At 39.7% G+C, this 26,552-nt stretch overlaps 1 protein-coding gene across 2 annotated transcripts in view; it reads right to left on the bottom strand.

Annotated features, from left to right (window-relative positions):
- The window catches only part of LOC122554250 (MOB kinase activator 3B-like), a 57,982-nt gene extending 31,787 nt beyond the window's left edge, over window positions 1-26,195 (bottom strand). Inside the window, exons 1-2 of one of the 2 annotated variants that reach the window (XM_043698980.2) lie at window positions 26,087-26,195; window positions 14,516-15,101 (exon numbers count right to left, since the gene is read on the bottom strand). In XM_043698980.2, the coding sequence (XP_043554915.1) occupies window positions 14,516-14,933 (418 nt within the window). In that variant the 5' untranslated portion in view covers window positions 14,934-15,101; window positions 26,087-26,195. Of the gene's footprint in view, window positions 1-14,515; window positions 15,102-25,519; window positions 25,657-26,086 lie in introns of those variants that run through there. The other variant, XM_087990525.1, reaches the window with a different exon arrangement.
- Window positions 26,196-26,552: the final 357 nt, after the last annotated feature.

Raw genomic sequence — 26,552 nt, 5'->3', positions numbered from 1 at the left:
CTAGAATCAGCGAGGCTCCCAGAAGACTGAAAAATTGCTAATGTGACATCCCTGTTTAAAAAGGGACTAAGACAAAAGATGGAAAATTACAGACCAATTAGCCTAACCTCAGTTGTGGGTAAGATCCTGGATTCCATTGTGAAGTATGAGATTTCTGAATACTTGGAAGTGTATGGCAAAATAGAGCAAAGATAACATGGTTTCATCAAGGAGAGGTCACGCCTGGCAAAGCTGTTAGAATTCTTTGAGGAAGTAATGAGAGATTACATCAAAGAGAGCCAATGAATTTTATCTACCTGGAATTAAAGAAGGCCTTTGACAAGGTACGGCACAGGAGGCTACTGAGTAAGTTAAGGGCCCATGGCGTCAGAGGCAAGGTGCTAGCATGGATAGAAGTTTGGCTGTCTGACAGAAAGCAGACAGAGTGCAGATAAAAGGGTCCTTTTCAGGATGGTAGCTGGTGACAAGAGGCGTTCTGCAAGCCTCAGTGTTGGGACCACAACTTTTCACTTTATACATTAACAATCTAGATAAGGGAACTGAGGGCATTCTGGCTAAGTTTGCAGATAATAAAACAATAGGTAGAGGGGCAGGTAGCATTGAGGAGGCAAGGAGGCTGCAGAAGGATTTGGACAGGTTAGGAGAGTAGGCAAAGAAGTGGCAGATGGAGTACAACGTGGGAAAGTGTGAGGACATGCACTTTGGAAGGAAGAATAGAGGCATGGACTATTTCCTAAATGGGAAGAAAATTCAGAAGTCTCAGTGCAAAGAGACTTGGGCATTCTAGTCCAGGATTCTCTCAAGCTAAACTTGCAGGTTGAGTCAGTAGTTAGGAAGGCAAGTGCAACAATGGCATTTATTTTGAGAGGACTTGAATATAAAAGCAGGGATGTACTTCAGAGGCTATATAAGGCTCCAGTCAGACCACATTTTGAGTATTGTGCGCAGTTTTAGGCTCAATATATCAGGAAAGATATGCTGGCCCTGGAGTGTGTTCAGAGGAGGTTCACTAGAATCATCCCAGGAATGAAAATCTTAACATATGAGGAACGTTTGAGGACTCTGGTTTATACATGGGAGCTTAGGGGATGAGGAGGGTTCTAATTGAAACATACAAATTACTGAATGGCCTGGACAGAGTAGACGTTGGGAAGATGTTTTCATTGGTAGGAGAGACTAGGACATGAGGGCATGGTTTTGGAGTAAATGGAAGACATTTTAGAACAGAGATAAGAAGAAACCTCTTCAGCCAGAGAGTGGTGAATCTATGGAATTCATGCCAGAGAAGGCTGTGGAGGCCAGGTCATTGAGTATATTTAAGACTGAGATCAATAAGTTCTTGAATATCTAGGGGATCAAGGGTTATGGGGAGAAAGCTGGATAGTGGGGTTGAGAAACCTATCAGCCGCAATTGAAAGGCAGAGCGGACTCGATGGGCCGAATGGCCTAATTTCTGCTCTTCTATCTTATGGGCTTATTTACCTCTGTCCCTGTAGCTTAAAAGCTGACGTCAATGCCTTACAAATGCATATTTTCCTGAATAAATCTACTTATTTTTAATGTTGCTTTCACAGAAATAGGAAAACAGGTGTTTATGCTAAGCTATTCTTTGAATACTAATAATGCCAGCCATAAAACAAATTTCATGAGAGCAGGTATAGTAATTTTATCAAATAAGTTTTCTTTTTACTGCTTCACAGTCCTATTGCTTATTAAACTGCATAGACTGTAGGGAAATAGATGGTGACATCTTGCAAAATGTCCATATTACAGAGGAGGAAGTGCTGGATGTCTTGAAAAGGGTAAAGGTGGGTAAATCCCCAGGACCTGACCGAGTGTACTCTAGAACTCTGTGGGAAGCTAGAGAAGTGATTGCTGGGCCTCTTGCTGAGATATCTGTATCATTGATAGTCACAAGTGAGGTGCCGGAAGACTGGAGGTTGGCTAACGTGGTGCCACTGTTTAAGAAGGGTGGTAAGGACAAGCCAGGAAACTATAGACCAATGAGTCTGACGTCGGTGGTGGGCAAGTTGTTGGAGGGAATCCTGAGGGACAGGATGTACACGTATTTGGAAAAGCAAGGACTGATTAGGGATAGTCAACATGGCTATCATGTCTCACAAACTTGATTGAGTTTTTTGAGGAAGAAACAAAGAGGATTGAGGAGGGCAGAGCAGTAGATGTTAGATTAGATTAGATTAGATTAGATTAGATTACAGTGTAGAAACAGGCCCTTCGGCCCAACAAGTCCACACCGACCCGCCGAAGCGAAACCCACCCATACCCCTACATTTACCCTTTACCTAACACTACGGGCAATTTAGTATGGCCAATTCACCTGACCCTGCACATCTTTGTGATGTGGGAGGAAACCGGAGCACCCGGAGGAAACCCACGCAGACACGGGGAGAACGTGCAAACTCCACACAGTCAGTCGCCTGAGGCAGGAATTGAACCTGTGATCTATATGGACTTCAGTAAGGTTCCCCATGGGAGACTGATTAGCAAGGTTAGATCTCACAGAATACAGGGAGAACTAGCCACTTGGATACAGAACTGGCTCAATGGTACAAGACAGAGGGTGGTGGTGGAGGCTTGCTTTTCAGACTGGAGGCCTGTGACCAGTGGAGTGCCACAAGGATCGGTGCTGGGTCCTCTACTTTTGCCATTTACATAAATGATTTGGAAGCGAGCATAATAGGTACAGGTAGTACATTTGCTGATGACACCAAAATTGGAGGTGTAGTGGACAGTGAAGAGGGTTAGCTCAGATTACAACAGGATCTGGACCAGATGGGCCAATGGGCTGAGAAGTGGCAGATGAAGTTTAATTCAGATAAATGCAAGGTGCTGCATTTTGGGAAAGCAAATCTTAGCATGACTTATACACTTAATGGTAGGGTCCTAGGGAGTGTTGCTGAACAAAGAGACCTTGGAGTGCAGGTTCATAGCTCCTTGAAAGTGGAGTCACAGGTAGATAGGATAGTTAAGAAGGCGTTTGGTATGCTTTCCTTTATTGGTCAGAGTATTGAGTACAGGAGTTGGGAGGTCATGTTGTGGCTGTACAGAACATTGGTTAGGCCACTTTTGGAATATTGCGTGCAATTCTGGTCTCCTTCCTTTCGGAAAGATATTGTGAAACTTGAAAGGGTTCAGAAAAGATTGACAAGGATGTTGCCAGGGTTGGAGGATTTGAGCTATAGGGAGAGACTGGTCAGGCTGGGGCTGTTTTCCCTGGAGCATCGGAGGCTGAGGGGTGACCTTATAGAGGTTTACAAAATTATGAGGGGCATGGATAGGGTAAATAGGCAAAGTCTTTTCCCTGGGGTCAGGGAGTCCAGAACTAGAGGGCATAGGTTTAGGGTGAGAGGGGAAAGATATAAAAGAGACCAAGGGGCAAGTTTTTCACACAGAGGGTGATATGTGTATGGAATGAGCTGCCACAGGAAGTGGTGAAGCTGGTACAATTGCAACATTGAAAAGGCATTTGGATGGGTATCTGAATAGGAAGGGTTTGGAGGGATTTGGGCCGTGTGCTGACAAGTGGGACTAGATTGGGATATCTGATCGGCATGGATGGGTTGGACCGAAGGGTCTGTGTCCATGCTGTACATCTCTATGACTCTGTGACTCTAAATAGAAAGAATCGATGCAATGCCCTTTTGAGGGAAAGGATTGCTTGAGAAATCTAAAATGAGGAATTTCTGCTCTTTCATTATAGATATTTGGTTAAATTGAAGTCTTTTTTAAAATATATACCCGAGATGTAATTTTTATAATCAACAAAGCTGAGGAGGGATTTACCCTGCGAACTAAACATCAAAAGAAGAAAATAATTTTCTCCACTGACCAAATAGAGTTGGACACTTGTAATGGATAGTGATCAATGGCACTCCACTGACAAATTACACACAATTACTTCAAATTGCCAAATTTCACTCAAAAACAACATATAAGCTTGAACATTATACCCTAAGCTCGACATCTTATCTGAAATATTAAAGAATGTAAAACACCCACTGTTTAAAATATATTTAGATTTCATAACTACTTTATCATAAAACAAAACTCAGTATATAAATGGATTTGATTTTATACAAGTCGATAATTAGAAAATTTTACCACAAATAATTATATAATCTTAATGCTACTGCCTCATTTCACACAGAAATGTGCCTTCCTTTGAGCAGTTAGTGTTTGGCTCTCACTGACCTCTTACTCAGACAGTGACCATGATAATCACAGATTAGCACCTTAACACAGTCAGGAAATGATCCTCTCATCTCCTGTGGTGCATTCAGAAGTCAGTTAACCAGATGTACTAATTAGAAAGTAATTACATAATAATGCAAAACAAAAAGTAGCAAAGTCACAATTCTGGAATAAAAGTTGCCCAAGGACATTTCAGGCTGGTGTTGTTCCCTAGTTAGTGCATTCACTTTTTTTGAATGTTTTCACTGAAATTAAATAACAAGAATTCTTTAAAAAAAAGTTGGACTTTAGAGAAATAGCCAAGTCAAGTCTAAATATCTACATCTAAATATACTTCCAGAAAGATTTGAATTTGTGCATTAAATGACAACTTTTAATTAATTTTAAATGCTTTACACTTTACAATTGTTATTTTAACGAAAGTCAAGTTGATATTGGACTTAATAGATTAATCAAATATTTCATCCATTTTCAAATATTCCATCAGCACAGTTCAGAATGTGTTCTATTGAATCTAGGACCAAATCAGAGAATCACCAACTGGAACAGAAGTGTTCACGTGATTCTACATGCATAAGTGTTGACCCATCTTATATCCAAGATTGGAGTTGTGCTGGAAAAGAACAGCAGGTTAGGCAGCATCTTAGGAGCAGGAAAATCGACATTTCGGGCAAAAGCCCTTTCTCAGGAATGAGGCAGTGCACCTCAGGGGTGGAGAAATAAATGGGAGGGGGTGGGGCTGGGGAGAAGGTAGCTGAGAGTGCAAAGGTGGATGGAGGTGCGGGTAAAGATAATAGGTCAGAGAAGAGGGTGGAGCATATAGGTGGAAAGGAAGATTGACAGGTGGGACAGGTGATGAGGACGGTGAGAGACTTTTCCAGCACCACTCTAATCTTGACTCTAATCTCTAGCATCTGCAGTACCCACTTCTGCCATTTTATACCCAGACTTTCTCAGGAATATCAAGGAATACTAGTCTCAACATTGATGTCAGTCTTAAGCAATTTACTTGTGGAGATGCAAACAGCTTGATCTAAATATGTTGCTCATACCTGAGAAGCTATTTCCATTTATGCTGTGCCCTGTTGACTCATTCATATACTACACACATTGCCAAATCTGGGAATGAAACAGGCCCAGATAAATTTCTATCCCAAAGTCTGTTGAAGCCCCAATTTGCTGTACTCCACATTGTAATTGTAGGCATTTCTAATTGAGGGAATTAGTTCTTTGATATTTCACTCCAAATTAATGTTTATTAGCTTTACTATTCATGTTATCTCAGGTGCATTGATTTCATTGAAGAAATCTTGTGTTTGCTAAATATCAGTGTACATTGACGTAATTTATTTTGAAACAAAGAAAGGATGTTGTTAAACTTTAGAGGCTACAAAAAAGATTTACAAAGATGGTGCTTAGAGCAGAGGGTTTGAGTTAATGGGAGAGGCTGAATAGGCTGAGACTTCATTTTCCTATAGTGTCAGAGGCTGAGGGGTAACCTTGTGGAAATTCATAAAATCATGAGGGGCATGGATAGGATGAATGGCCCAGGTTTTTTTTCTAGGGTGGGGAATGGGATAGGTATAAGGTCAAAGGGGAAAGATTTAAAAAGGATCTGAGGAGTAACTTTTTCACACAGAGGGTGGGGCGTCCACAGAACAAGCTGCCAGAGGAAGTGGAGGAGATGGGTACAATTAAAACATATAAAAGGAAGTGGATGAGTACATGAGTAGAAAGGGTTGAGAGAGAGATATGCCAAATTCTGGCAAACGAGACTAAGTCGGATTGGGTTACCTGGTTGGCGTGGAGGAGTTGGATCGAAGAATCATACAACACAGAAACAGATCCTAAGTTTTAAAAATACTGCATGTCATTATAATAAGCAGTTGTTGTCCTTCCCTTAATGATCACTACTGTGTCTTACTCAACAGGACCAAATCATAATGGTGCATATCATCGAATGCTTGAAAGTTTTCAGTAGTATTACCCTGAAAGAAAATGCCCCCTGGAGTATTTCCATCTGTTCTCACAGTCGACTGTTCACTCAGTACCAGCTATGCACCAGAAGGATCACATTAACAGCAGAATGGATGCTGGAATTCTCCTCTATTTCTCTTCCCATGCCCAGTGACATGAAACCGACAAGGCATGTGTTTTCACAGCTAGCTTTTCTTAAAACAGACATTCAGCCTGCCAGACGATAGCTTGATAGCTTGAGGGCCATCATTCTACATCAAGCATGGCTGATCAGGAGACCGACCTGCTCTTACCAACTGCTTCTAACTCATTAACATCCTTCTGTAATTACATTGATCAGTACTGGATGGATTTACGTATTGAATCTCAACCCGTCTGGCTACTTTATGAACATACCTCTGTGGACTTAAAGTCAGGCATTCTGCCTTGGAGGTAGGATCACTAAACACTGATTAGAGGACCCATACTGTACCACAAAAAGATGTCCATCAAACTGACGTTTTGGATTCAATGTTATAAAACAAGATACATTTCCTTTTTAAAATGTAAATCTGTAAATGTGATCACATCAGATACCTCAGAGAGACAGATCAGATTAAATTACTCCTTGGTTAAGCAGTGAGATTTTTTGCACAGAGGGGAACCTTCCACCACTTGTCACTATGGTCTGTATTCAAATCCAAACATAGAACATAGAACATAACAGCGCAGTACAGGCCCTTCGGCCCTCGATGTTGTGCCAAACTGTCATACCAACCTGAAGCCCATCTAACCTACACTATTCCATGTACGTCCATATGCTTGTCCAATGACGGCTTAAATGTACATAAAGTTGGTGAAACTACTACCGTTGTAGGCAAAGCATTCCATACCTTTACTACTCTCTGAGTCCCTCAGCCTTTCCTCGTAAGACCTTCACTCCATACCAGGCAACATCCTAGTAAATCTCCTCTGCACCCTTTCCAAAGCTTCTACATCCTTCTTATAATGCGGTGACCAGAACTGTACACAATACTCCAAGTGCAGCCGCATTAGAGTTTTGTACAGCTGTAGCATAACCTCATGGTTTCAGAACTTGATCCCTCTATTAATAAAAGCTAAAACACTGTATGCCTTCTTAACAACCCGGTCAACCTGGGTGGCAACTTTCAAGGATCTGTGTACCTGGACACCGAGATCTCTCTGCTCACCTACACTTACAAGAATCTTACCATTAGCCCAGTACCTTGCATTCCGGTTACTCCGACCAAAGTGAATCACCTCACACTTGTCCGCATTAAACTCCATTTGCCACCTCTCAGCCCAGCTCTGCAACTTATCTATGTCTCTCTGTAACCTGCAACATCCTTTGTCACTATCCACAACGTCCTGTCGTCTGCAAATTTACTAACCCACTCTTCTATGCCCTCATCCAGGTCGTTTATAAAGTTTGAGTTCTAATTACCAAATCATTTAAAAATCAGTAAATTGATGGGTAACAAGTGAACAAGGCAAAAGTGAGGACTGAAGATGCTGGAAATCAGAGTCTAGATTAGAGTGGTGCTGGAAAAGCACAGCAGGTCAGGCAGCATCTGAGGAGCAGGAAAATCGACGTTTCGGGCAAAAGCCCTTAATAAGGAATTTCTGAAGGGCTTTTGCCTGAAAAACATCAATTTTCCTGCTCCTTGGATGCTGCCTGGCCTGCTGTGCTTTTCCAGCACCACTCTAATCTAAACTTAAGTGAACACTTTAATCAATAAGTGTGAAGTCTCCATTTGTAACAAACATTTCTTATAAAGGGTGACCCCCGTATCCATGGAATCATTTTCCGCAGTTTACCACGGCCCAAACATATTATAGGGAACCTTCCAGAACCAGGGACCAGGCCCTGCTGAGAAGGTAAATTTCCCTTTAAATGAATGGGTTTGCTCTTATCCGCAATTTCGGGCTTGCGCGGTAGGTCTTGGAACGTATTCCCAGCAGGTACAGGGTCTACTGTAGTTTTACATTAAACTCACAGAACCACTAGCATGAATTACTTGCAGTGCCTTTTTATATGAAGCAACCTCATTAGTTTATCAACTATAAATTGAACCATTGCTTAATTAACCATTTATTTTTCTGTCACCACACCCAAAAACATGTCAGTCGTACTCCTGAAAATCTGAGCTTCCTGAACTAAGAACAACACTTCAGAAATTCCTGTGATCCCATCTTCCCTGAACAGGTACATTGGAATAGACTCAGAATCATCTTTCCTAAGACAGGACGAAGGTCATTCACACAGCCAAGTTAGGCATTCAACAGATGCAAAGATCAGCAGCGGTATCTACCTCAATGTGAGCCAACCTGTTCCTGAAGATCACAACAGAGTCATTGAGAGGTCCTAATACTTTGACACTCTAACCAAAGAAAGTACTCAATTGCCTCTTAGGTTTTATTCCTTCTCCACTGATGAGTTGCTGCCAGCCACGAGTACACTATTGTGGCCTCCATTTCGAATACAGTTTGACTTGAAGAATGAACAAAAGCAACCTGGACAGGACAAGCTGCTCAAAAATGGAAAGGAAAAGGACAATGGGGATGAAAAGCAGTGATCTATACAGCCTCTTCCTACTTCTTCTCACTTTGTGTAACCACAAATCCAATTCACAGTTCACCAAAACCCCATATCCCTTCTCTCCCACTGACCATCACATAATTGACACCAAGGCAAAAATAAAAGCCACAACAAAATAAACATTCCAAAACAAATTTGGAAATGAAACCATGCCATATTTTACTAACAAACCCTTCGAGCCTGCTCTACCACTCAGTGAGATCATGGCTGATCTGATTTTAATCATAACTTTACATTCCCAATAATCTTCCATTCCCTTGGTAATTAAAAGTCTATAATATTTAAAGTTTCTGCATATTAACTTTTAAACTCATGTTTTTAAACTATGACCCCTAGTTCTTAATTCTCCCACAAAAAGAAATATATTTTCGACATCCACCCAAGTCAGGTCCCCTCAGGATCTTGCATATTTCGATTAAGTCATCTCTGACTGTGCTAAACTCCAGATGATATAGGCCTAGCCTGTTTAGCGTTTCCTCATTCCAGGTATTAGTCTTGTAAACCTTCTCTGTACTGCTTCCAACTCATTAACTCTTTCTGTAAATACACTGATCAGTACTGTACACAGTATTCCAGAAATGGTCTCAATGCCTGTATAACTGAAGCATAACATCCTTACTCTTGCATTCAATTCCCCTCACAGTAAAGTAACATTTATTAGCTTTCTGATTACTTGCTGTACCTGCATACTAAACTTCAGCAATTCATGCACTAGGATACCCAGATCTCTCTGCAATTTTTAATTACATATAAATGCCATTATTCACTTGTGAATCCCTTATGCCTGTCTTCTCCCAATACTGAAAGCAGTGCTACACCAGTGTTTGCAGTATGTTAGGTGGAGGGTACAGTTCGGCAAAAAAGAATACAACTCAGCTGAAGCAACTCTGTTCCTCATTGACACAGCTGCAGACAGCATCATCCCATTATCAGCAGCAGCATTCTGGATCGACTGGATACAGTCAGATACAGGCAGAATGGCAGAGTTGGGAAGGTTAGTGCATTCATCCTCAGAAAAGACACAAGATACAAGACCAGGAGTAGGCTGCATGACCCATTAAATCTGCTCCACGGTCAGTAGCATCATGGCATAACTTTTCAATCAACTACTTTCCCATTCTATTCCTAAAGCCACCAATTCCTTAGATCCCTAAAGTGCGTTGATCACAATCTTGAATATTGTCATCAACTAAATGTCCTCAATCTACTGGAGTACAGAATTATAAACATGCACAAGTGTTATTTTGTCCCCATTTGCTTTAGAAGACAGATTGAATGAGAGGCGAAGAGTTGGTTACTGAAGACTACTTGAGTAAACATCTTGGAAGGCCTTTGGGATTTTTTAAAAAATATAGCTCAAATAGGTGTGGCCAGCTCTCACTGAATTTCTGGGTGGCATTAGAAGCTATTGGAATCTCAATGGACTTGGAAGCTTCAAGCTGCTAGTCTTTCTGAATTTTCTCTATGTTTTTTTCCCCTCCTGGATTGGAGAACTGCATGTGAGAATCTGTGTTTGAATTTTCTTTACTTGCCAAGGGGTGTGTTTATGAGATGTTACTATATCGGAACAGTTACTTAGTAAACGTTATTGTATCAATTATGCTGTCAAGTTTCTCATTAGTTATTCTAAATTCCCCTTTCTTTGGCTGTATTTTAACTACAGTGTTTAACTAAATCGTGTTTTGTTTAACATTGTGTAGTTTGACCAGTCACACTGCATCTGGAACAGACACTTTGCATTTGCCTTTAAAATAAAAGTTAGGGTTTAGGCTACCTTTTAAATTATTTTGAAGGGGTCTCTAGTCTGGTCCATAACTCAAGCCTTTGAATGAAGAAATTTCACCTCAGTAGTGCTAAATGGCCAATTCTATGACCAAGTCAGGCCAAACAGCCTCCCACCTACTATCTTGACAAGCCTTTTAGAATTGTCTATGGTTCAAAGAGATCACATTATTTTTTTTGAAACCTCTCACCAATTTAAGCACACAGTCCAGTCAATCTCTTTTCATAGGACAGTTTTCATCTCACAAACCAAAAAATATACACAATATTCCAAGTGTGGTCTTATCAAGACTTGCTTAGAGAGTGTGCTTTCTTGACATGAAAACATGTATACCATTTGCCTTCCTAAGTGCACATTATTTGCATGTTAACCTTGTGATTCTTATGCAAGGACAGTCAAATCCTTGGGTCCCAATACTTATTAGTTTCACCTTTAAAAAACATCTGCTTTCCATTCTTCTTACAAAGTGGATAATTTCACACTTGCCACATTATACTTCTTGTTATCTTACCATCATGCTTTTGAAGTAACTTTAGATCGTCCTTTCCTAATTAGCTTTTCACTATCAATAAACTTGAATATATCACAGTCAATATACATCATAAAGGCCCAAAAGATGTTCCTTGTGGCACTCCATTAATTACACCTTACTATCTTGAAAACAAAAAAGTTGTCTAACATTTTACATCTGCTTTATGTCAGGAACCAATCCTCAATTCATGATAAAATGTACTACTTCCATGCCATGAATCCTTTTCTTATGTAACAATCTATTGTTGTCCTTGACCAATTCTCCCAATTCTGAAAACTCAATTATCCACTAATTCCCCATTATTTACTCGTGAGTTGCAGCCTGAATACACTTTAATGTATTTGTCAATTATCATTTTCCTTTCATAAATTTGTATTGGCATTACCTATTAACATTACATTTCATTTGAAAATGGCAAAAGATGGTAAATATTCAATATTATGAATTGAATAGGAACCATAAGTTTCTAGTATTAGATATATGGGAAATAATTATAATGTCTATAAGTCAATCAATCTTGCTTCAATATTCATGTAAAGTAGATACATTATGGAGTCATAGAGCCATACAGCATGTAAACAAGCTGTTCAATACAACTTGTCCACACTGACCAGAAATCCTAATCTGACAGTCTCATTTACCAGCATTTAGCTCAAATCTCTCTAAACCCTTCTGTTTCATAGCCTCATTCAGATGTCTTTTAAATGCTGTAATTGTCCAAGCCTCCATTTCCTCTGGCAGAATTTTCCATACACAGACCACCTTCTGCATGAAAAGGTTATCCTTCAGGTCCTTGTTTAAATCTTTCCCCTCTCACCTTAAACCTATGCCTTGTAGTATTGGATTCCCCCAGCCGAGGGAAAAGGCCTGGACCATTCACCCTATCCACGCCCCTCATGATTTTATAAACCTCTGAAAGGTCACCTCTTAGCCTCCAACACTCCAGAGAATAAAGCCTTGTCGTAAAAAAAAAAAATTCTCTGGAACACAGGTATCAGTTTTACGGACTGATTGCGTAGTCTTATTTTACTCAAATTATACCTTTAAAAAAGCACCCAAGTATTAACTTGTCAGTGAAGAAAAAGCAACCATAATGTGTACTTTGGGTGCCAGTGATTAAAGTTCACAGAGGCCAGTTTCCATGGCAGTAAATAGTGGTGGAATAATGATTAGGTACCGCAAAAGGCAGGATAAACTGGTAGTAGTAGTAATAGTGATAATCTTTTGAATAGTCTCTGAAGAGGACTAGTACATAAAAACAATGGAAAACAGGTGATTATACAGTGTGAAAGCTTCTTCTCCATTCAAAGTATAATCTCTTGGTTGACCATTTCTCAGTGGTCTGAGAATTAAGACTGTCACAAGAGATAGAATCCCTGCATAATCTTCATAAATACTCCACCCCTAAAATAGCAACATGTGAAAACCAGAATAAAAGGCCATGCAACTGCACCTTTGATGGAACATGTTTAATTTTGGACACCTAATTCATTTAAATTACCTGAGATAAGTTGCATAATTCCAGTTGTGTTCAAATATTAGCTTTAATTTGATTCTCTTTGAAATCAAAAAGAAGCACTGGCTACAAAATTAGATATCATTTTCTGTCCCACCAACACTTTTTCTCCAAGATCTGAGACAAAATATTTAACATTCAGTTTGCATTGCTTTATAAATCTATTTAACAGTGCAAATCTTCAACATCCTTTGCATTAATAGAATTGGGCAGTTGAAGTGGTTTCTGTCAGCCCCCATTAGTGGAATTCCATTACTTAAAAGGATAATTCCAGAAAGCATACAAAAACAAATTAGATTCATTCTCAGGGTGAGTTCACAATTATGGAGTTATCCGAAGACAATTTTGTTTTTAGGGCAGGTTCACCAAGTATGCAAATAATGAAAGAATTAATAACTTGCTGCCAGGGCGGCACGGTGGCACAGTGGTTAGCACTGCTGCCTCACAGCGCCAGAGACCTGGGTTCAATTCCCGCCTCAGGCGACTGACTGTGTGGAGTTTGCACGTTCTCCCCGTGTCTGCGTGGGTTTCCTCCGGGTGCTCCGGTTTCCTCCCACAGTCCAAAGATGTGCAGGTCAGGTGAATTGGCCATGCTAAATTGCCCATAGTGTTAGGTAAGGGGTAAATGTAGGGGTATGGGTGGGTTGCGCTTCGGCGGGTCGGTGTGGACTTGTTGGGCCGAAGGGCCTGTTTCCACACTGTAATGTAATCTAATCTAATCTAATGTAATCTAATCTAATCTAATACAATGTCAATCCACTATGCAAAAGGTTGATAGGATGCAATCATTGAATCCCCTCATTCACATATTTTAAATTGATAGATGATCTGAAAAAAAGACAAGCATTCTGTGGAAAGGGGAAAACATGATGTGTGATTATTTGAAGTATTGGTTGCTTCACGTTTGTAATAACACACATACACACACAATGCCAGGAGGCAAGATGCCAATCAATTCTCTGAACCAGAAGATGCAATGTCAACCTGGGCAAAATGTATACCAAAGGGTACACCAAGCAAACAGAATACCAATTAGAATCTTATACACTGTACCCTTAAAACCTATTTGGCGGTCCATTTGTTTATAGAAATACTCATTAACTCCATTTAACCAATTCAAATTATTTTCATTTCTCAACTGACTATTGAATTTCATTAACTAGTGGAAAGTTTTAGTCAAAATTGTATTTCAACCATTTAAAAGATTTTTTCTTTTTTACAGAAACTTTAAAAGTCTCATGATTCTGGAATTTAACATGTGGGATTCACATTGGCAAAAGAAATTACTAACATCTGGTCTAACCTAATTTTCATAATCTTTCAAAACCATGAACAAAATAAGAATTTTCCTATCAACCATTTCTAAAACACTAACTTTTCAGTTTGTTTATAAATATCAGAGCCATATATCAGCTTAGACTGCACAATAAATACAGCATTTTTTTCATATTACAGCTTATTTTTGAATACCTAACCTATTTTTCTGATGCCAGTGTTTTATATTCTCTTAATCAACTCAAATCAATGGCTCTGAAAATAGTTACTCATACAGCAAATGCTTTTTCATTTTGTTGTACTGCCATGTCTATTTTGTCTTCCAAGTGATGGTTGTTACTCACTCTGGGAGTGTACTTTGTAAATATGCTCGCTGAATGATACTGGTTCACCAAATATTAATGGTGAGGGAGCTGATGACGTTAAGACAACAAATCAGATTACCGCCTTAGTATTAGAACCACGTGTGATGGTGGTTCGTAACCAGCAGTTCTACTTCAAAATGATTTTAAAACAGTATACACTACAATGCTGAGCAATTAGTTGATTCGACCAATAAGAATGTAACGCTCATCATTTAAAGTCTATCAAAAATTCTTATTTTTAATCTCAAAATCTTACCAACACGAGTGGGGAAGTTTTCCTCATTATTGATCAAGGCCTCAATCCAGTCCATGAGCAAATTCATATACTGTGGAGCAGTTACTTTGGTTGGTTTCTTATACTTGTGCTCATCCTGCCACCTGTACTCATACTTGAGACCACCAGACATGACGGGACAGCTCCTTTCGGTGCAATACTCACAAATGGTACCATAGATGAGGTTAATGCGATTGAAGAAATCTACGGTGTTGACTGCAATCCAGTCATTGAGGTTTTCCCCTGCAGGTAGCTGAACTACAGTCTTGAGATCGACACCAGATTTAAGTGAGGCCTGCGCCTTCTTGAAGAGCTCAAAGCGTTGGGTTCCAGGCTCAAACTTCTTTCGGGGTCGAAAAGTCCTGTCTTTATTAAAGACTTGCTTCAGGCAAAGGGCCATCTTTCAAAAAAATACAAAGGGATACCAATCTCTCCTTTTAAAAACAAAAAGGGGTCCAATATACAAACAAAAGTTTGTTTTTTTCTTGGTTTAAGCCAATAGTATCTTAGAGCTTCAGATATTTTAATTCGTTTGTTCTCCACAACTTGCTGCAGCCATCTGTGTATTCTGTAAAACAGCAGAAGCATTTATTATTTAAGACTGGCTCCAGTGATATTTTCACAAGCTATCCAAATTGATTAACATACCAACTCCTGGTAAAGCTTCCAATTTGTCAGGATTTAAAATCCACCAATATGCAGCTTTAAGGTATAAGCTAACATATTAACAGAGCACATTCATTTCTCATTGTCTGTGAGAGGCAAAAACAGACAGGCAACCTGGTATTTTGACATTGTAGACTAGACAATCTTCCAGGACATTCCGGGACATGAGCAGGTAGGGAATAGAGGGATACAGACCATGTTCAGGCAGATGGGATTAGTTTAGAATGGCTTGTGCAGACATGTTGGGCTGAAGAGCCTGTTTCTGTGCTGTACTGTTCTGCATTTTTGTGAAGCCATTCTCTCATGTAGTATACTCTGCACTACAGGTGAACTAGGGCTAGAGATTGGTGATAATTGGGTTAGGCAGCACCCATTCAGTCTCCATTTTAAATTCACATAGTCCTTCATTTGTAAAACATTACCATAAACCAATACAACAAAGAAATAAGTTGAGGAAAATCTACTGCAATTTGCAAACTAAACAGATCTCAAGGAGCTTTTCACTTTGAGATGTGTAATGTCATAGCTTAGAGTACAGTGTGACACATTCACACATGCAGTTTCCAAGACACAGAGGAAAACTTGACAGACTTTGTGAATTTAGGATTTTCTTTTAAGCACATAATAGATGTGTAACAGCAGAATAGGAGATCTTGGAACAATCCATTTATATCCATTCCCCAGCACCCTTGATTGACTGAGAAATCAAAAGTAACTATTTATCTCAGTCTCAAATACAGTCAACCACATAATCATTGACAACTTCTGGTAGAGAATTGAAAAGATTCACAATCCTCAGTATGATGAAATTTCTCTTCATCTCAGTTCTAAATGATCAACCCCTTTCCAAAGCTTATAGTAAAGACCGTATCTTATTATTTTTCTGTACTTTTGATTATGAACTGAAATTGGAAAATAATTGCTTTAGAAGCCAAGGAGTGTTTAAGGATTACAGCACTTTATTTTTAAGAAAACATTACCAGCAATTGCTGGCAGTCATTGTAAATGCGAAGTGAAAGCTGACTTACAGATGAGCTGGAGCCACAGGGCTGTGTACGAGAGGAGATTTGATCAGTAACAAGTAGCTATTTTAAAATTAGATTACTTACAGTGTGGAAATAGGCCCTTTGGCCCAACAAGTCCACATCGACCCACCGAAGCGCTACCCACCCAAACCCATTCCCCTACATTTACCCCTTCACCTAACACTACGGGCAATTTAGCATGGCCAATTCACTTAACCTGCACATTTTTGGACTGTGGGAGGAAACTGGAGCACTCGGAGGAAACCCACGCAGACACAGGGAGAATGTGCAAACTCCACACGGTCAGTCGCCCGAGGCGGGAATTGAACCTGGGTCTCTGGCGCTGTGAGGTGTGTGCGTGAGTGCGTGAGTGCGTGGCCAGAGGAAGTGGTGGAGGCTAGTACAATTGCAACATTTAAAAGGCATCTGAATGAGTATATGAATAGGAAGGACTTGGAGGGATATGGGCCGGGTGCTGACAGGTGGGACTAGATTGGGTTGGGATATCTGGTCGGCATGGACAAGTTGGACTGAAGGGTCTGTTTCTGTGCTGTACATATCTATGGTTCAATGAAAGCAGCTGTACTTGCTCTGCAGTAAAAAGCATCTCAAACCTGAACATTACAAGGTTTTTTTCCCTTCATCTGTAAGCTGTGATTTTTAATTCATAAGTTAGAGACCCTTATAAGTGTGAACCAGTCACCCTATGCCTCCTGCAATCAAGTGAAAGTATTTGCAAAAGGAAGATTAAGGAGCAGTGTTCACATTAGCAGAAGGGCCACGTCAGCCATGGACAAGGACAAGGGCAAGAATCACTAAACTGCCTTCACAGTCTTTCCCTCCACCAGAATACCCATTTATTTTTGTGCTTGTCTGTCTGTAGAAGAAGTCCTATGCATCGATTAAAGGTTTTGGCTAGTGGAGTTATAAGTCAATGGTTAATAACTTTATCTGGAGCTAGAAATTATTTCTTGCAATAAACAGTCAATCATTCTCATTCAGTACAGACACCTAGTTTGTGCTACCAACCTGGGTCTAAAAGACAGGAAGAAGAAAAAAAGAGGAATTTTGTGCACTTTTATAAAATCTTAACTTTAGTGATGACTCTGAGCAGGGCTCAGTGTTCAGATGGTCACCCCAGTGTGGCAAAACACTATGCCTCAGTTTTCTAGGTTTTCCAGTCCAGGGAAAATATGATTAGATTACTTACAGTGTGGAAACAGGCCCTTCGGCCCAACAAGTCCACACCGACCCATTCCCCTACATTTACCCCTTCACCTAACACTACGGACAATTTAGCATGGCCAATTCACCTAACCTTCACATTTTTGGACTCTGGGAGAAAACCGGAGCACCCAGAGGAAATCTTAGAGTCCTACATGTTTCAACGAGAACACTCATTCTTCTAACCTTCTGGGAGTATCGGCCCAACTTACTTTGTGCCTGAACAACCTTCCCACGCCAGGAGCTAATATAGCAAATCTTTGCTGTACCACTTTCAATGCAAATAACTCCTTCCTTAAATAAGGAGATGAAAACTGTTCATATTACTCTGTGCAAAGCTAACATGAAGTTTGCATCCAGCCAATTAGGCAGGGGCAAACGTTGAAGCAAAATTGTCAAAATTGGAGGATTTCATTGGACATAAAAGGTTATTTCAATCTAATTTGCACTGTTACCATTCTGCCAATACAATCTTAACACACTTCAAACTAACATACTGTAACCAAAAATTTCTGTTCATGGTTTGATTTATTAGAAACTAATCTGACCTTCTTTAAATGGAGACTCTAGAATCAAGTTACTTTGGGATCTTTCAGAAGAGAACATGACCTTGATGCAGCTACACTGGAAACAGTAGGGCTACTTCAGATGGCCCTGGAAGGCAATACATTACTTTTGTGGCATTTTGAATGCTCTGGTTTCAAGGATTCCCAAGGGTTTAGACTACATTCTAACCCTGTTATTCCCAATTAGGCTGCTTTGTGCCACATTGACTAGCATCACTAGAGAAAAGTTAAAAAGGCTTTCCCCAAAAGGTGTTAACATTAACTCTATATTTTAACAAAATATTATTCTTCTGCGCACAACGTTTTCCATTATAAGTTAAGCTTTTGAACACAAGATAATCCTCCTCGATTTGGCTTCTGCTTTAAAATGAATGCAGAATAAAAACCAGAATATCTCCAAACTACCCGAAATAGATTTAATTACAACTGGTTTGTTTTGTATGCTTTAACGTTAAAATCAAAGTTATTCTGAGAATTATTGTAATTGACATACATATTTCAACTGGAACTGAGTCTGTGAAAGTTGGTTAACATAATGGGTGATTGACTGAGGGAAGTTACAGTAAAATTTGTTTTCAAACTATGTCAAGTAACAACATTTAATTAACTATTTAATATGAAATAATTTGATACCTATTAGGATACGAAGCCAAAAAGAAATAAAGATGAACATGAGCCCATTAGTCCAAAACCTTTACTTACACAAGGGTATGCCAGAAATTCAATGACACTGTGCTTATTTTGAGCATTAAATCACAGCCCAGGAACAATGTTCCCTCACTCTGACATTCCACATTGGCATATTGCCACACCAACAATTGGCATGCTGATGCGAAATGCAGCATTGATTTCCAGTTCCAGAACTCACTGCTACGCATGGACCTTGGAGGACCATATGGAAGATAAAGAAATTACAGGGACCACTGCTTAGAACTCCGATGCGTTCGACTGGAAGCACACACTAACTCAGAAGGAAAAGCCAGTAAAGCTTGCTAATGGAACATACCGGTCCATATAACCCATCTTGTAACCTTCAAAATGAAGAACCAGTATGTTCATTTCTAAGTATTGCTTTGTTTAAAAAAAAAGTGTAGCTTTCCCCCACTGGAAAAGCTCTATATCTGAACATGCATTGCATTCATAATAAAGTAAATGAAGTAATTGCATGCATTAAAGTAAATAAGTACTTTTTTTGCTTTTACAGAGACCTAGCTGCAGGAGGACAAGGTTGGGTCCTGGTTCGGGCAGCATGGTGACTAGCACTGCTGCTTCATAGTGCCAGCGATCTGGGTTCAACTCCGCCCTCGGGTGACTGTCTGTGTGGTGTTTGCATGTTCTCCCTGTGTCTGTATTGGTTTCCTCTGGTTTTCTCCCACAGTCCAAAGATGCACAGGTTAGATGGATTGGCCATGCTAAACTGCCTAAAGTGTCCAGGGATGTGCAGGTTAGGTGGGTTAGCCATGGGAAATGCAGGGTGATTGAGTGGCGGGGGATGCTTTCAGAGGTTTGGTGTGGACTTGATGGGCCAAATGGTCTGCTTCCACACTGTAGGGGTTCTATGAATAGTGAGGAGTACATGATATTTAAAAAGGATAGGAAATTAAATAAAAAAGGTAGAGGTGTAACATTGTTAATCAAAGATGGAATTGGTTCAATAGTTATAGGTGAGTTTGGTTCAGGAAATCAGAATGTAGAAACAGTTTGGGTGCAGATGAGGAATAGGAGAGCAAGGAAGTCACAAGTGAGAATGATCGTCAGGCTCCCTAACAGTAACCACAGTTTAGGCACTGGAAGAGATATTGAATGTTTGTGATAAAAAGCTGGTAAAAAACTAACAGGAATCACATCTCTAACAACCACAATTTATGCGAAGTATAAAGTATCGAGTGTTTGTGATAAAGGACCAGCAATAAATGATTTTCATTTACATAAACTGGAAGGATTAGATTGGCAATAGTAGCCTGGATGAGAACTTCATAGTACACTTTCTACATAGTTTCTTCGAACAATGTGTTCTGGAGCAAACCAGAGAGAAGGATAAATTGAACTTATTATAGTATAATTTCTCTCAACAGTGTGCCATATCAGACCTTGTCAAATGCCATACTTAAATTCATGTTGACAACATCTACTGCACTACTTTCACCAACCTTTCATGCTACTTAGTTTTAGAAAAAAATCAATTAATTCAATAAGACATAACCTTTCTGTAATAAATCTATGCTGACTATCCCCAAATAATCTGTCTCTCTTCCAGTTACAGTTATCTCATCTCTCAATAATTGATTCCATTAATTTGCCCACAGCCCAAGGTCAGACTTACCAGGTCTATAATTATTTAACCTATCCCTCGCACAATTATTAAATATTGGAACAATAATTGTCGACTTCTAATCCCCATGTATAATCTAGATTTTATAACTTTTAGCACCAAATATTCCAATATCCCTTTATTTATTGTTGCTAACAAAATATACACTTTGTTGAAGGATTTTATCTTGCATTCACCAGAACATTTAGCAAAGTGAAAGGGAAAACAACATGTATTCTGTATGAGAGAAGATTGATTGGTTGTCTGGACGCCAAGGCTATACAGAAGCATCAGTTTTTTTCCAGCAAAACTCATATTCTGTACTACTAAATGATGAAACAGGAAATACCTTAAGTTTTTCTATTTAATTAGCTATTGGTTTCCCAATATTTCTAGTATTTCTTCTGTATCTCCTACAGTGAAGCCAGGCACATAATATACAATTGACCTCTCTGCCATTTCCTTATTTCCCATCAGACTTCCACTGTCGCTGCTTCCATGGAATCTACATTTATTTAGCTACTCACTTCCATTTTACATACCCTCCTATCCTATTTTGTCCCTTATTGTAAACTTTTTGGTCAACTTTAGTTGGTATCCAATTTTTTTTCCCAATCACTATGCTTCTTGGCAATATTGTAAGTTCCTTAGTTTAATATATTATTTGCCTTAACGATTTTAGTTACAGACAAATGTGACTCTCTTCCTGTGAAGATTTCATTTCTCAATGGAATATAGATTTATTATAGAGATGTACAGCGCGAAAACAGTCCTTTCGGTCCAACTCATCCATGCTGACCAGATATCCCAACCCGATCTAGTCCCACCAGCCCATATTCCTCCAAACCCTTCCTGTTCACATACCCATCCAGATGCCTTTTAAATGTTCTTATTGTAGCAGCCTCTATCACTTCCTCTGGCAGCTTATTCCATACACGCACCAGCCTCTGTGTGAAAACATTGCCCCTTAGGTCCAGTTTAATTTTTTCCCCTCTCACCCTAAACCTATGCCATCTAATTCTGGACTCCCTCCACCCCAGGGAAAAGACCTTGCCTATTTATACTATCCATGCTGCTCATGATTTTATAAACCTCTATAAAGATCACCCCTCAGCCTCTGACACTCCAGGAAAAACAACCACAGCCTTTTCAGCCTCATCCTATAATTCAAATCCTCCAAATCAGGCAACATCCTTGTAAATCTTTTCTGAAAGCTTTCAAGTTTCACAACATCCTTCCAATAGGAAGGAGACCAGAATTGCATGCATTATTCCAAAAGCGGCCTAACCAGTGTCCTGTACAACCGGAAAATGTCCTCCCAACTCCCGTACTCAATGCTCTGACCAATAAAGGAAAGCATACCAAACACCATCTTCTCTATCCTATCTACCTGCGATTCCACTTTCAGAGAACTATGAACCTGCACTCCAAGGTGTCTTTGTTCAGCAATATTCCCCAGGGCCTTCCCATTAAGTGTATAAGTCTTGCTCTAATTTGCTTTTCCAAAATGCATTTGTTGAGAATTATGAAACATTTATTGTAAAATGTTCACCACTCCTCATCTATTGTCATAGATGATGTGGAGGTGCTGGCGTTGGACAAGGTCAGAAGTCACATGAATGCAGATTGTAGCCTAACAGGTGTATTTGGAATCACAACCCTTCATCAGATTCAGTCAGACACTGCTCCAAACGTTTGTGATTTCAAATAAACCTGTCTGGCTGTCATCTGGTGTTGTGTAACTTGTGACTATTGTCATACAGTTTAATCTCCTAAACTACATTACCTAATTTACCAAGTTTCTATGTATTTGACTTGACTTTAAGTTCTAATTATGAAAATGAATTTGTTTATTAAACTCTCAAGTTCAATGTGAAATTCTGTAATCACTCTTTCCAGAGAATGCCTTAGTTTCAGATTATTCTGTCTCATAAAAACAAAACAAGATCTAAAATAAATGCTTTACTTGTTGGTTCCAAAATAGTTTCCTTGAACTTTACTTCCAAATTAGTGTTTGCTAATTTTGTTTATTAAATTTGTATGAAAACTTAGGTTTCCAGTGATTATTGCATTATTTTAGGGGTGGCACGGTGGCTTAGTGGTTAGCATTGCTGTCTCACAGCGCCATGGACCCAGGTTCAATTCCAGCCTCAGGCTGTGTGGAGTTTGCACATTCTCCCCGTGTGTTTCCTCCCACAATCCAAAGATGTGCAGGTTAGGTGAACTGGCCATGCTAAGTTGCCCATAGTGTTCAAGGATGTATAGGTAAGGGGCATTAATCAGGGGTAGGTATAAAGGTAGGGGAATGGGTCTTGGTGGGTTACTCTTCGGAGGGTCGATGGGCCAAAAGGCCTGCTTCCACACTGTAGGGATTCTACATATCTTTGATACAAGCTGCTCTTAGATTGACAGTATACTAATCAATCAGGATAGCTATTGTTAGGGAGCTAATATTTTGCCTTTCTGAGATTTATTACTTCTTAAGTGACTATACTGATTGCACTTGGTGTTCTGCTGAGCCAAGATTGTTCCACCTTAATGTCTTTATGTCATCCGTCAGTTAACCCTCCTCCATTTACTTCAAGGGGTTTGGAGTATAAAAGGTGAGACTACACCCGGAGTAATGTCAGCAGTTTTGGTCCTCTTATTTAAGATATTATTTAATAGGAGGCAGTTCAAGTAGGTTCATGAGGATGATTCCTGGTACAAAGGGATTGACTTATAAGCAAAGAATAGACAGATTAGGACTCCACTCATCGGAATTTAAAATAATGAGAGGTGATCTCACCAAACCATAAAGAATTCGTAAGCGGCTTGACAGAGTAAGTGCTGAGATGACATTTTCCCCCCATGGGAGAGTCTAGGACCAGAGGGCATAGTCTCAGAATTAAGGGTATCAACTAAAACTGAGATGAGGAAGAATTTCCCCTGAGTATTGATAGTCTTTGGAACTCCAAGTCGCACATAGCTGTGCTGGGAGGTGGACAGCATCCATGTGTATATTTATGGGTGAGATTCTTGATCAATAGGGGAACCAAGGATTAAAGGGAAAGTGCAGGAAAGTAAATGTGAGGAGTGTGGGATCAGATATGATCACATTGAATGGCGGAGCAGGATCAATAAGTCGAACAGCCTACTCTTCTTCCTATTTCTTGTGGAATTATAGTTTTTTTCCATTTTGACTGCCTTTTCAAAACATCAAGTACCCTCAAATATGTAGTTTCTAACCTTAGCCACTATGCAGCCACATAACAGCTGTCAAACTCATTAATTTGCACTATATGTGCCATTCATTTGTCACAAATATTTTATGCATTCAGATAAGACACTCACCATTTTTACCTTTATATCACTTTTCTATAATTTGGCCTTATTCACTGATGCACTATTACTATTAAACTTTTTGTCTCTTATATTCTGAACATCTCAACCCAAATTGATGAAATGCTGCTTACCTTTTTATCTGAATTTCTAAGATACTCAATGGAAAGCTCACAATTAACTTATTAGTTTAAAGCTGTAATGGTATAATTTCCCAAGTCATGGTCCTAGCCCAGATTTGGTGAAATGTGTCCCAACATAACAGTTCCCTCTTTTCCCAGTAACGGTGCCGGTGGCTTGTGCCCACTGAAATCAAAATCTGTCTCCACAACCATTCTTTGAGCCACATATTCAATGTTTTGCCTGTTTAACATACACCAATATTCCACAGATTATCATCTTCTGAGGTTCAGGTTATTCATTTTAATCTTATCTGTTCAAACTTCCCCCACAGAAGTAAACACAGATTATGCTGGAAATAATCAGCAATTCTGGCAGCATTGGTAAAGAAAGAAATAGAGTTAACATTTCGGGTCTATGACCTTTCATCAGAACATAGGTGTTCTCAGTATTTGTTTTATATTTCCAATTTCCAGTATTTTGCTTGTGTACAGTACTATCCCAGAAGTATCTCATCCCTTATTCTTTAAATGTCATTGGTTCCTACCTGGACCGTAACACCTAGATTTTCACTTTCCCGCTTCAGGTTCTGCTCCAGCCATAAAAAGGTGTCATCAACCCCTGCACTGAGCAGACAGCATAACATTTGAAAATCTTGTTCATGTCTACAGAGGGTACTAAAACGTCCTCGGTCTAAACGGTCCATAATAGGCATGATATTTATTGTTCAACTCCTACTTAAATTACCTCCTGTACACCAGTGCCATGACCCGTTTGTTCACTAGCTGCAGATTTTGCCCTCATCCACACAGGCCAGACGAATCTCATGTTGGATAATGGCCAGGTTTAATTCCTCCAGCACTTTAGCTGGAATCACACACGCATACATCCCGCTCACTAGATCTTCACTATTTCCTAACCTAAGGGGCATGATTGTCGCCTGGATCAAAGTTCCCAACTGACTGTTCCCCTCTCTGGTATCCTGCAATGTGTTCACCTTGGACTCCACATCAATAACTCTGTCTATAAATTATTAAAGGTATAGATGTTGTATACAGTATACAAGTCATTTATTATATATGGTTACAATTGTAGGGGACAGGCTGAAGACCTGTATTTACCCATTGGTCAGTGCATGTCATTCCATTCTCACTGATCCCCATTAGCTCTCCAGTCACAAACACCTTGACTACAAAATGCTCATTCAATCTAACCTCTGTGTCACAGTTTACATTTACCCTTTGTCGACCTCTAGTTGAGTTTTCATGGCTTTCCCTTCACTCTGCTATTGGCACCAAATTTGTCATGGCTCTAGACTATGGAGCTCCTTCTTATGGTACTTCAGTGAAGTGATTGGCATGAAGACTGAATGGATCTCATTGAGTATGTGATCCCTGATTGCCCCAGGTTACCAGCCTCAATCGGGGAGCCTTGACTGACAGATAAAAAGATGAGTGTCAGAGTTCTGCTTCCTCAGAGAAAGCTGGATCAGTGTTAAGCACTCGCCACATGTAAATAAAGGGTGACTTGGTGATTGGTTACTGGCCTCATGCAGTTATTTCACCCACCTTCCTGCAACTGCCCTAATTTTAAAGGTCTCTTCAAAATTGAACACGTCTGTCAAATCTAGCTGTTCTTGCTAATTCCTACTTAGCGTCTGACAAAGCATGTGATTACTTAAAGTATTTTGAATTTAGATTTTGTATGCAAGGAGAAGGAGGAAGCAAGATACATCACGTTGAAAAAAACTTACGCATTCTGGCAGTTTTCACTTTCCTTTTTACTCCTCATTGGCATCGCCTGGCCAACCAGACACAAGTTTTGACATTTTTATGCTCTTTTGTAAAATAATAGCACGGTGGAATTCGTATGGAAGGTCATGGATCTTGATCTGTATCCTATCTATTCAGTTTCCTCCAGCGTATAGTGTCTGTTTGGTGTCCTTGGGCAAAAATCCAATTGTAATAATTTGTGAAATCCTAGAGATAGAACTGTGCTTTTTTAAAGAAAAAATAAAAGTAGCATTCTCGGCTTGTTAACATTTTAAGCAAGTTGTCGTTCTCCCTCCCTTTCTTTTCTTATTGCGAAAAGAAGTTGTTAATTCACTGTGTGTCTAAACGGACTGAAACAGCTGTCTTTCTGCTTAGCCTGCGTTCCAGATAAATGGACAGTTGATTCCCTGCAGCTGGTATTCACAAAGCTGGCACGTTTAGATCATTTATTATGAAAACAGTAAGTTTTTCACTTTAAGAAGTTTTTTTTTAAAATCAGATATAGAATAGAACTTTAGTACGAAAAACTTGAAACTTTCATCACTTACCCAACAATGTGTTTCTCTCTCTCTCTCGTCTGCAGGATCTTCACAGTTGTTACAGGAAGCTGGAACGGGGGGGGGGGGGAGGAGATGATATTGTTATAGGCTCAATTTAACACAACCGCAGTTTGGTGTTTTCCTCTCTGCATACTCAATCTAACACTTTTCACTAGAGTGCTGGGACAGGGGAGGGTTACATCAGAGCTGCTTACTCTCCTGTTTTCCTGTTGATGATGTCACATCCTGAGACAAATTTACCCCCTTCCCCACATAAATGTATTGTGTTTTTAAAAATGTTGAAGGAAATAGTTCCTTGGTATGTTTGGCTCGATTGAAAGGAGCAAATTATCAAAGATGTAAAAGGGTAGTGTGGTTTCAGCACCACTTCAGCCCAAACATTTTGCTGTCGAACTGCTAAATGTCATTTTTAAGCCTTCTTCATTTTCGTCCACTGTCGAACATCAGACCAGGC

The sequence above is a fragment of the Chiloscyllium plagiosum genome, unplaced genomic scaffold (assembly GCF_037043375.1).
Source record: "Chiloscyllium plagiosum isolate Xiang-an unplaced genomic scaffold, Cpla_swu_hap1 HiC_scaffold_9, whole genome shotgun sequence".
Lineage (NCBI taxonomy): Eukaryota > Metazoa > Chordata > Chondrichthyes > Orectolobiformes > Hemiscylliidae > Chiloscyllium > Chiloscyllium plagiosum.
The sequence above is the reverse complement of the archived record's forward strand: the minus strand, read 5'-3'. Positions and strand labels throughout refer to the sequence as shown.